We start from the raw sequence: 10,819 nt of genomic DNA on the forward strand, positions 1-10,819 counted from the left end.
CATTGGCAGGCAGATTCTCAACCACTGCGCCACCAGGGAACCCAGCATTACTTTTTAAAGCATCTAAAACTAACAAATATCCATTGAGATTTAACATCTTAAGAATCCAACATCTAATTTTTACCCACCAGGTCAAGCCCTTAATAAATATTTTTCCCTCACTCTAGTAGTAGTTTTTTGTTGTTGTTGTTGTTGTTTGTTTTTTTAAGAAAGGCTTTATTATGTCGGTATCTACATTTTGTGAAATCCTTAACATACTTTCAAGTTATATTCCGGTTTGAATGAACACAAATCCTGTCATGATACATCACATTAGTAATGACTTGGGCAGTTTTCATAGACGCCACCAATGGGTATGAAATTCGCCAGGCTGAGACCAAAGCGAAGAAGAAGGGAAAAAGCCTAGGAATGCTGCAGGCTAGTTCCCCAAAGAAAACAAACCAACCAGAAATGCCTCGTGATTTTATTTAAAGATGATCACGGACGATCCCCATAGTACCAAATATATACCACAGAGTTATTTCTTGCTCAAATGGAAGAGGGAAGTCACAAATCTAGGAGGAGGAGTAATCTACGCTGGTAGATTCTTCAAAATTAGGAAAGAAAGGGAAAGGAGACGCGGCGGCGCTCTGCGGTCTCGGAGCAGCTCTCCAGGAAAGGCTTCCCGGGCGCCGGCCGCTCCCACTCCGGTCCGCGGCCAGGCTGGAGGTGGCTGGCGGCTGGCATGTTTGAAATATCACCACCCTATTCATCGCCTCCCGGCACAATGAGGCGCTGGGCAGCCGCTCCGAGGACCGCCCGCGCACACGCCCACCCGCCCCGCGCAGCCCGAGACCCGGGCGCAGCCGCGTCGCAACGAAGTCACGCTCGGCCCGGGCAGAAAGTTTCGGAAAAAAGCCCAAGCGCCGAAACGCACAGGTCTCAGAGCTGAACTCGTGCCAGGAACACGCCCGAGGCAAACCACTTGACAACCAGCTCCGGTTTTCAGCAGAAAGGCCGAGAGGCGGGGGCCGGAGAGGAAGAGGAGGCAACACACACACACACACACACACACACACTCTCTCTCTCTCGCACACTCGGCTCCTCTTCCTCTAGGGCCCCAGCGCCCAGGTGGAAGCAATGCCGCAGACTCACGCCCGCACGCAGCGCCGGGGCCCGGGCGGCGGACGCCAGCTCCCCTCCCAGGAAGGCCCGGGACCCCCGGGCCAGCTCGGCGCGCAGGAGAGGGTGCGCACGCCCAGCGCTTCCTCGCCCGTCCGCCCCCAACAGCAGCGGAGACTCGGGGCCCCAGGGGCCCGGGGTCAGGGGATGCTCGGCGGGCCGGCCGCGGGCTCGCACGCGCCCCTCCCCCCGCCCCTCCCCCCGGGCCGCCCGCGGGGCGCGCAGGAGGCGAGAGCCGGCGTCCCGTGGGATCAGCTCGCCCGCCCGGCGGCCCCGGGAATCCGGGCAACTTTCCCCTGCGCGGTCGCGGACTAACCCCGACCGGGCGAAGGCGGGGGTCCGGGGGTTAGCGCGGCGTGGACTCACTTTTTCGGATGTTTCTCTCTTTTCGGCCTCCGCTTTCGGGCCTGAATGGCCAGCACTGAGGAAAGAAGACACACATTAACGGTCTGGGAGGCCAGCGCGGGGCCGCGTGGCGGGGAGGAGGGGACGCCGCGGGCCACTCACCTTTCCGGGAGCTCATCCCGACGCGGGGGAAGTGGGGCGGGGGGCTTCGCGGCGGCGGCGGCGGCAGCGGCAGCAGCTGCAGCGGCAGCAGCGTCGCGGGAGCCGAGCCGAGCCGAGCCGAGCTGCAGCCTCCACTCACTCCGCCGGCCGGGAGGAGGCGGGAACTGCGCCTGCGCCGCCGCCTCAGCCGCCGCTCCCGCGGGGGGCCCGGCAAAACCCGCCCCCGGCCGGCCCCGCCCCCGCCCCGCCCCGCCCCGCCCCTCCCGCACTCCCCCCCCCCGCCCGGTGGGGTCGAGACCCCCGTGCCAGCCCCGCCCGCGCGCCCCGCACCCACCCGCCTAGCCCACCTGTGCGGAAGGGACCCCCCCACGACCACCGCCACTCCCTCCCATGTCTCCCCCACCCCAGCCCGCGGCCCGGGCCTCCGCCTCCTGCGCCCCCGCGGCTGGCGGAGGCCTCCCGTCCCTCCCGGGCACGCGGCCTGCGCGACCCTCACTCTCCAACCACAGCCTCTCTCCTACCCACCCCGGCGGGTCGCGCCGCCCGCTTCTCCATGCGCCGTTCCTTGGCCGGCGCCTCCGCGGGTCTCACACCACCTCTCCTCACGAGGCCTCTTCTCCCCCTTTGCTCCTCTACATCCTTGCATCCCCATGAGCGCCGCTTCCTCCTCTCTGGCGGGTGTGGAAAGGGCACAGGACCAAGAGCTGGGAAACCTGGGTCTTTCACTAACTGTGTGACCTTGGAAAAGTCATCTTATCTCTCACCTTTATCTACCCCACAGGATTGCTTGAGTGTAATGAAGGAAGAGATGCAAATAGCACAGATAGTAGGATTAAGCTTTTGCACATGAATTAAGGTCCAGTTCAATAAATTCCATGTGTCTAACAATTTAACACAACAACCCACCAAGGAGTTATTTCTTACAGAGAGGAAACTGAGTCCTGAAGAGGTTAAACAGTTTACCCAGCAATGATTCAAATTTAGGCCTACCTGACTCTAATCAAGTTGATTGGGGGATAAAATAACTGCAGTGATCCGTTGTTTATTTAAATAATTATAAGATTTTTGAAAAATATTCATCCTGACCATTTACCCTCTCAACTATATTCTTAACTGATCAGAGTAGCTAACCTTATAATAAAGATCCTAAACCCACCAGAACAGCGCTGCTTGAACTTGAAGAGCTTTTTACTTTCTCAATTTTTTTATTTTCAAAAATATCAAACGTACAGAAAAGTTATGAGAAAAATATAGTGGACAACCATATTACCCCATATTCACCAATTTTGAATATTTCACATTTGCCTTCCCCGTGTGCACGGGTTTTTGGTTTTGTTTTGTTTATGATGAATCATTTGAGTTTTTTGCAGGCTTTTACCCTTTACCCCTAAGTATTTCCGTAAGTATCTACTAAGAACAAAGATACTCTCCTATATAATCAGAATTCCATTATCCAAGAAAATTTCATATCATTATAATACTATTATCTGTAACATACAGCGGCCATATTCAAATTTTCAAAATGTCCTTTTTAGCTGACTTTTTTCTCAATCCGGAATACAATCAAGGATCATGCATTGCATTTAATTGTCATGTCTTTTTAAGCTCCTTTAGTCTAGAATAACCCCTGGTTTGTTTTTTTCTTTATAACATTCACTTTTTTTAAGAGTTCAATTCTGTTTGCAGAATGTTCCTCAGTTTGTATTCATCTGTTCCCTATTAGATTCAAGTTAAATAATTTTGTCATGTACACTGTATAGATGAGGTTGTGTTCATCTTAGTATGCTGCATCAAGAGGCATACGATGTCAGTTTGTACTATTATTGGTGATGTTATATGTAATCATTTCTCCATGGTAAAGGTACCTTTTTTCCTTTGTATTTAAAAAGTAGTCTGTGTAAAAAATGGGCAAAAGACTTGAACAGATATTTCTCCAAAGATATACAAATGGCCAACAGGTACATGAAAAGATGCCCAGCATCATTAGAGAAATGCAAAGCAAAACCAAAATGAGATATCACTTCACACCTACTAGGATGGCTATAATTTTTTTTTTAATGAAAAATAAGAGTTAGGATTTAGAGACATTGGAATACTCATTCATTACTGCTGGGAATGTAAAATGGTGCAATCACTGTGGAAAACAGTTCCACAATTCCTCAAAAACCTAAACGTGGAATTATCAGCAGTTCCACTCCTAGGTGTATATCCAAAAGAATTGAAAACAGGTACTCAAATCCTTGTACCCAAATGTTCATAGCATCACTAATCATACTAGCCAAAAGGTTAGAAACAAATATCCACCAATGTATAAACAAATTGTGGTATAGACATACAAAGAAATATTTTTCAGCCATAAAAAGGAATGAAGTACTGGTAGATGCTACAACATGGATGAACCTCAAAAACCTTATGCGAAGTGAAAGAAGGCAGACACAAAAGGTCATCTATTGTTCTATTCCATTTATATGAAACATCCAGAATAAGCCAATCCATAGAAAGCAGATTAGTGGTGGCCCATGGCTGGGGGGAGGGGAAATAAGGAGCAACTGCTTAATGGATAAAGGGTTCTATTTTGTACCAATGAAAATGTTTTGGAGCTCGGTAGAGCTGGTGGTGGCACAACATTGGAAATGTACTAAATGCCACTGAATTCTTCTTTCTAAAATGATTAACATGTTAAGTGAATTTCACCTCAATTTTTTTTTAACTTATTTATTTATTTATTTTTGGCTGCGCTGGGTCTTTGTGGCCGTGCGCAGGTTTTCTCTGGTTGCGGTGAGCGGGGGCTACTCTTCGTTGCGGTGCACGGGCTTCTCATTGCGGTGGCTTCTCTTGCTGCGGAGCACGGGCTCCAGGCGCGCGGGCTTCAGTAGTTGTGGCACGTGAGCTCCGTAGTTGTGGCTCGCGGGCTATAGAGCACAGGCTCAGTAGTTGTGGTGCACGGGCTTAGTTGCTCTGTAGCATGTGGGATCTTCCTGGACCAGGGCTCGAACCCATGTCCCCTGCGTTGGCAGGCGGATTCTTAACCACTGCGCCACCAGGGAAGCCCATCACCTCAATTTTTTAAAAAAGTAACCTGTGGGGTAATACTTTGAGATTGTGTGAGTATCCTCCCCCAAGAATCCTTCACTCCATGGGCTAGCATCCATCCATGATGTTTGCTTGAATCAAGTATTACTATAGTGGTTGGAGAATAATGACATTATAATCCTGTCCTTCCATCTCTTCCAACTATGTTAATTAGGTGAGCTTTCATTTCTCCTGCCACCCCTTTGTTTTCTGTTTATTTTTGGCTTGATTTTTGATTCTTGAATTGTCCCATATTTGACCAGAGAAGATGCTTTCAACTTGCATTGTCTTTGGACATGTCCCAATCCATTTTTGAGCACCTCTTGACTTCCTGGCACAAGATATTCCAGGAAACCTTGTGCTTTCCCTAACTGAGTCTTAGAACAAGCCATTTCTCCAGTTTTTGCTCCTTCTAAAAGTTGATCAGAAGCTTTGAAGCCAAAGAAATCTGAGTTTGAAACCACTTTCCTTTACTATTTTTAACAGCTTTATTAAGATATGACTCACACACCACACAATTCACCCATTTGAAGTACAAAATTCAATGGTTTTTAATATATTCACATGGCTATGCAACCACCACCACAATCTAATTTCAAAACATTTTTGTCACCCCTAAAAGAATCTCCACACCCATTAGCAGTCACTCCCCATTTCCCCCAACCTCCCTTGGCCTAAGCCCTGGCCAACCACTCATCTCCCTTCTGTCTCTATAGACTTGCCTATTCTGGACAGATCATAAAAATGCAATCCTACCATTGTGGCCTTGTGACTGGCTTCTTTCTCAGCTTAACGTTGAAACCAATTTCTGCTGCTTAGTTGTTGTTGTTTTTTTTTTTTGGTTGCGTTTGGTCTTAGTTGTGGCAGGCAGGCTCCTTAGTTGCGGCTTGCCAGCTCCTTAGTTGTAGCACGTGGACTCCTCAGTTGTGGCATGCAAACTCTTAGTTGCGGCATGCATGTGGGATCTAGTTCCCTGACCAGGGATCGAACCCAGGCCCCCTGCATTGAGAGCGTGGAGTCTTAACCACTGTGGCACCAGGGAAGTCCCTCTGCTGCTTAATTTTTGCATAACCTTGAGTATGTTACTTAATTACAACATCTGGAAAACAGTAATAATATCAATACCAATCATCCCAGATCAATATGATAATCTACTAAGATAATATTCAATAAATAGTAATTATCATGAACATTAGTTGGGAGACACATACCCAACCTGCTGGATCTTTTGCACTCATTTATTCAACAAATACTTATCAAACACCCGTCATATAGCAGGCATTAGTCTAGATATTGAGTCTACAGCATGGAAAAACACACAAAAATCCTGCCCTCATGAAGCTTACATTCTACTGCCAGAAGACAGAAGATAAACAAAATAAATATGCAAAAATATATACTCTGTAGATGGTGATAGCGTCTAGGAAAAGAAAAACAAAACAAAACAAGACAAGACAAAACAGCAATCTGTTGGGAAGGTGTTTAGGAAAGGCCTCACTGAGGTGGTAACACTTATTTAAAGACCTTAAGGTGATCTTTTTTTTTGGCCATGCCGTGTGGCATGAGGGATCTTAGTTCCCTGACCAGGGATCCAACCCGGGCCCAAGGCAGTGAGAGCAAGGAGTCCTGACCACTGGACCACCAGCGAATTCCCGACCTTAAGGTGATCTTGCCAGGCTTTTCACTTCTATAAATTAGGAGAGAACTATATTTGCCACCTAGAATATTTATGAATTTATTGAATTAAAATACACCAACCTAGGGGCTTCCCTGGTGGCGCAGTGGTTGAGAATCTGCCTGCTAATGCAGGGGACATGGGTTCGAGCCCTGGTCTGGGAAGATCCCACATGCCACGGAGCAGCTGGGCCCATGAGCCACAACTACTGAGCCTGCGCGTCTGGAGCCTGTGCCCCGCAACGGGAGGGGCCGCGATATGTGAGAGGCCCGCGCACCGCGATGAAGAGCGGTCCCCGCACCGCAATGAAGAGTGGCCCCCGCTTGCCGCAACTAGAGAAAGCCCTAGCACGAACCGAAGACCCAACACAGCCAAAAATAAATAATAAATAAATAAATAAAGTAGCTATAAAATTAAAAAAAAAAAAAAAATACACCAACCTAATTATTAATGAACAACTTTACACATACTATATTAGATGCTTAAAGAATGATAAATTATGAACCCAGTCTCTGCTGATTTGGAAATTAAAAATTTCTTTGAGATGCATCAAAACGTAAAATGACATTTTAAAGGAAATATAAAAAAGGAGAAACACAATAACAGGAGTTTAATTTTTTCTACCATCATTTATTTCTACATATATTAATTATGTGAATATTATAATTAAGAAGGGAAGGTATTAAAACTAGATGTAAGTTTCTGTAGCAGTTCAAAATAAATGAAAAGGGCAGTACGTATGCATTTTTCCCCAACCTCACATAATGGAATTCAAGATGAACACATCATATTAATTTTTATCAAATATAAAATAAAATTAAAGAATGCTATAAATCCAACTGCACTCCAATATTTCCAAGTAGAGTTACTAAATCATGTTGTATCTTAGAAGGTATATTTAGTATGTCATAGAATTGGAATCAGACTTGAGAGGTCATATAATGCATCTTGGGGCCTTTAGCCTCCTTCTAATGGTCCCCCAACACTTTTAAATTTTTAGAAAAGTTTCTTTATATCTTATGTACACCTTCTATTATGAAGATTAAGCCTGTCGCTTGTTATTTCATTATAGCGTGTTTCTCAGTGGCACTAGCACCAATATAACAGTGTAACACAGAAGTCAGTGCACAGAATAGTAGAGCCAAACTGTCAGAGTTCAAACCCTAGTTCTGTCATTAGCTGGGTAACCTTGGACAAGTTTCTCAGTTTCTTTGTGCCTCGGTTGCCTGATCTGCAAAATGCAGAGAGTAATATTACCTACCTTATACGTTTGTTGTGAGGATTAAATTAGTTATTTCACATAAAATGCTTAGAGAAGGATCTAAGTGTTCCCCCCAAAATTAGTTATTCATATTAAGACAGGTATTACTTATCTATTGCTGCATACCAAACCTCTCCCAAATTTAGCAACTTAAAACAACAAGAATTTATTATCTCACAATTTCTGTGGTCCAGGAACTTGGGAGCAGTCTAGCTGGAAAATGATGTTACCTGGGGCTGCAGTCATCTGAAGGCTTGCGGAAGGCTGAGAGATCTGTCACCAAGATGGTTCACTCACATGGCTGTCAGCAGTGGTCCTCAGGTCCTTGCTGGCTGTTTCAGAGCAGCCTTACCCCCCGCTCCTGGATCTTTCCATAGGGCTGCTGGAGTGTCCGGCTTCCCCCAGAGTGAGTGGCCCCAGAGGGAGCAAGGAAGAAACTGCAATGCCTTTTATGACCTACCCTCAGAAGTCACAATCCACCATTTCCACCACATTCTATCCATTAGAAACAAGTAGAGCACACGCTCAAAGGAGGGGAATGAAGCCACTTCTTATAGGGAGAATTATCAGAGAGTGTGTGGACACATTTTTAAACCACCACAAGGGCTCATTCCTTCTTTCCTTTGGTGCCTCTGATTTGCAAGTGAGAATCCTTCGAGACCTCTCATTCATACTGTCTAAATACTAGACATGAAAGGGAATTTTCAGTAAAACATTCAGACTAAAGAAAAAGGAATGTAGATTAGAAAGATTATCTAGAGAAAATCATCAATAGTAATAAATTTATTATAAATAAATATATTTATTTATTCTGTATGTGACTCTTACATAAACCAGCTAAAAAATGACTCCTGGGACTTCCCTGGTGGCACAGTGGTTAAGAATCCGCCTGCCAATGCAGGGGACATGGGTTCGAGCCCTGGTCTGGGAAGATCCCACAAGCCGTGGAGAAACTAAGCCCGTGCACCACAGCTACTGAGCCTGTGCTCTAGAGCCCGCGTGCCACAACTACTGAAGCCCGCGCGCCTAGAGCCTGTGCTCTGCAACAAGAAGCCACCGCAGTGAGAAGCCTGCGCACCCCAACAAAGAGTAGCCCCTGCTCGCCGCAACTAGAGAAAGCCCGCCGCCCACAGCAATGAAGAACCAACGCAGCCAAAAATAAATAAATAAAAATTTTTAAAAAAATGACTCCTAAAGATGTGCCCAGGGCTGGATTAGGATGGATTTAGAATACTGACTAATATGTCCACACATATCTAAACAGATGAAATGGTCTGGCCATAATGACTATGTTGAACTTCCCCACCCTGGGCTCCATTTCTTTCAAGCTTTTAGACATGGATAAAGCCATGATAGAATACTCATTTCTCAAATATTTGAACTCTCTGAGTATAAGAATTTGGTTTTCCATTTTACTGTAACTGGTTTAAAAATCCAATATAAAATCTAATATAAAAATAAACTGAATATGATCTTGCTCACAGTTAAACACATATTCTGTTCAAGCATAATTCATAATCAGTTCTTCAACATGTATATTTGTCAACTTCAGGTAGGTTTAGGCATTGTATCTGGAAATAAGATATACTTTTACCATTAAAAAGCAGCTTTATAATCTTCATTATTACAGTGTTTAATTGAACTTGCTTGTTAAACTTTTTTGTTACATAATGTACATACAGAAACATGCATAAATCACAAGGGTACAATAAAGCAAAGACACCTATGTTTAAAAATATTGAAGGTTACCAGTACCTTGAAAGCCCCCTTTGTCCCTCCTTAGTAACTGCTCCCACCAAGGTTACCTCTATTCTAACTTCTAACACTGCTGATTAATGCTAACTGGTTTTTAGTTTTATGGGAAATGGAATCATACACTAGGTACTCTTTTGCATCTGGCCTCTTTTGCTCAATATTATATTGTGAGACTGAGCCATGTGTTGTGTTTAATAATCTTTTCACTGTTGTATAGTATTCCATTTTATGCATACACCACTTTTGTAATTCACTGGTGCTATTTATTAAACTACTGTCTCAACCCCAAACTCACCCTTCTACTCTCAGCTTTGTAATGAGGGAGCTGTGACTCAGCTAACATTTCTCCATTGCCAGCGGATGCCCATTAATTCTGCCAGATGGGGGAGCTAGAGGGAAACTGGAAGGCTGGAAAAGAGAGAAGGGACTTGCTCCCTCCTGTTTGCTGGCTGTTCCTGTCACTATCATCTTGGCACAGGCCCTTTATAGAAGCAGTTGGCTCCAGTCTCAAGTTTCGTGGTGCTCCTCAAACCAGCTTCATTCTCTCCTTAGAAGGACAATCAAGGCCAGGCCATACCCCCTCCTGACATCTGGGTCCCAGCTCCCTCCTCTAAGCTTCTGAGGTCTACTAACCCACCTCTGCACTTTGTTCCCCAGCCCTAGGAGTGGACGCTGATTCCTGCATTGTTACTGTATTACTTGTGTCCCCTTTACTCTTTTTCAGTTCTCCAATACCTCTTCAACCAAGCAATACCTTATATTAATTTTTTGTGGTTATTAAACCAATCTAACTGCCGTACAAAAGTAAATAGTTCCTGCTTTCTCTCTAATGGGTACAATAGATGATTGGGTTGTCTCCAGTTTGGGCCACTATGAATAGTGCTGCTACGCATATTCTCCTGTCTTTTGGTGAAATGTGTATATGCCTGAAATGGAATTGCTAGGTCATAGGGGAGCTGTGTGTTCACTTTCAGCAGGCACTGCCAGAAAGTTTTCCAAAGTGGTTGTACCAATAATTGCATTGATTCTAAGACACTCCCAGGATCTCATACCCGATCCTCAGAACTTTTAAAAGTTAGAATACAGAGCCAATAAACTCCACACTATTGTAATTTAATCTCAGCTTCAGAATTTTTATGTTGCAGTGTTAAGAAAACGAGACTCAGTTGCTTGAGGACAGACTTCATGTCCTTAATTCTTCTATCAGTGCCTGGCACATAGTAGGTGATGTTGAATAGATAATAAGGGGAAGTTTAAATCTGTTCTTCTGTACAGTTGAACTAATGTGAAACAGCAATGTAAATGGAGGTCAGTCCCATCTAGGGGATACTCAGTCACCCCAGCACATATTCCACTGGGCAGCTGTAGATAAACAGGCCTCTGTTTCC

At 45.2% G+C, this 10,819-nt stretch overlaps 1 protein-coding gene across 11 annotated transcripts in view; it reads right to left on the reverse strand.

Moving 5' to 3' along the window:
• Positions 1-2,328, reverse strand: part of SRPK2 (SRSF protein kinase 2) — a 229,168-nt gene extending 226,840 nt beyond the window's left edge. For 8 of the 11 annotated variants that reach the window (XM_057549513.1, XM_057549517.1, XM_057549516.1 and 5 more), the window contains exons 1-2: positions 2,194-2,328; positions 1,528-1,582 (exon numbers count right to left, since the gene is read on the reverse strand). In XM_057549513.1, coding sequence (XP_057405496.1) covers positions 1,528-1,582; positions 2,194-2,320 — 182 coding nt within the window. In that variant the 5' untranslated portion in view covers positions 2,321-2,328. Of the gene's footprint in view, positions 1-1,527; positions 1,583-1,668; positions 1,845-2,193 lie in introns of those variants that run through there. The other 3 variants (XM_057549518.1, XM_057549523.1, XM_057549520.1) reach the window with 3 other exon arrangements.
• Between the last annotated feature and the right edge of the window lie 8,491 nt (positions 2,329-10,819).

The sequence above is a fragment of the Balaenoptera acutorostrata genome, chromosome 7 (genome assembly GCF_949987535.1).
Source record: "Balaenoptera acutorostrata chromosome 7, mBalAcu1.1, whole genome shotgun sequence".
Lineage (NCBI taxonomy): Eukaryota > Metazoa > Chordata > Mammalia > Artiodactyla > Balaenopteridae > Balaenoptera > Balaenoptera acutorostrata.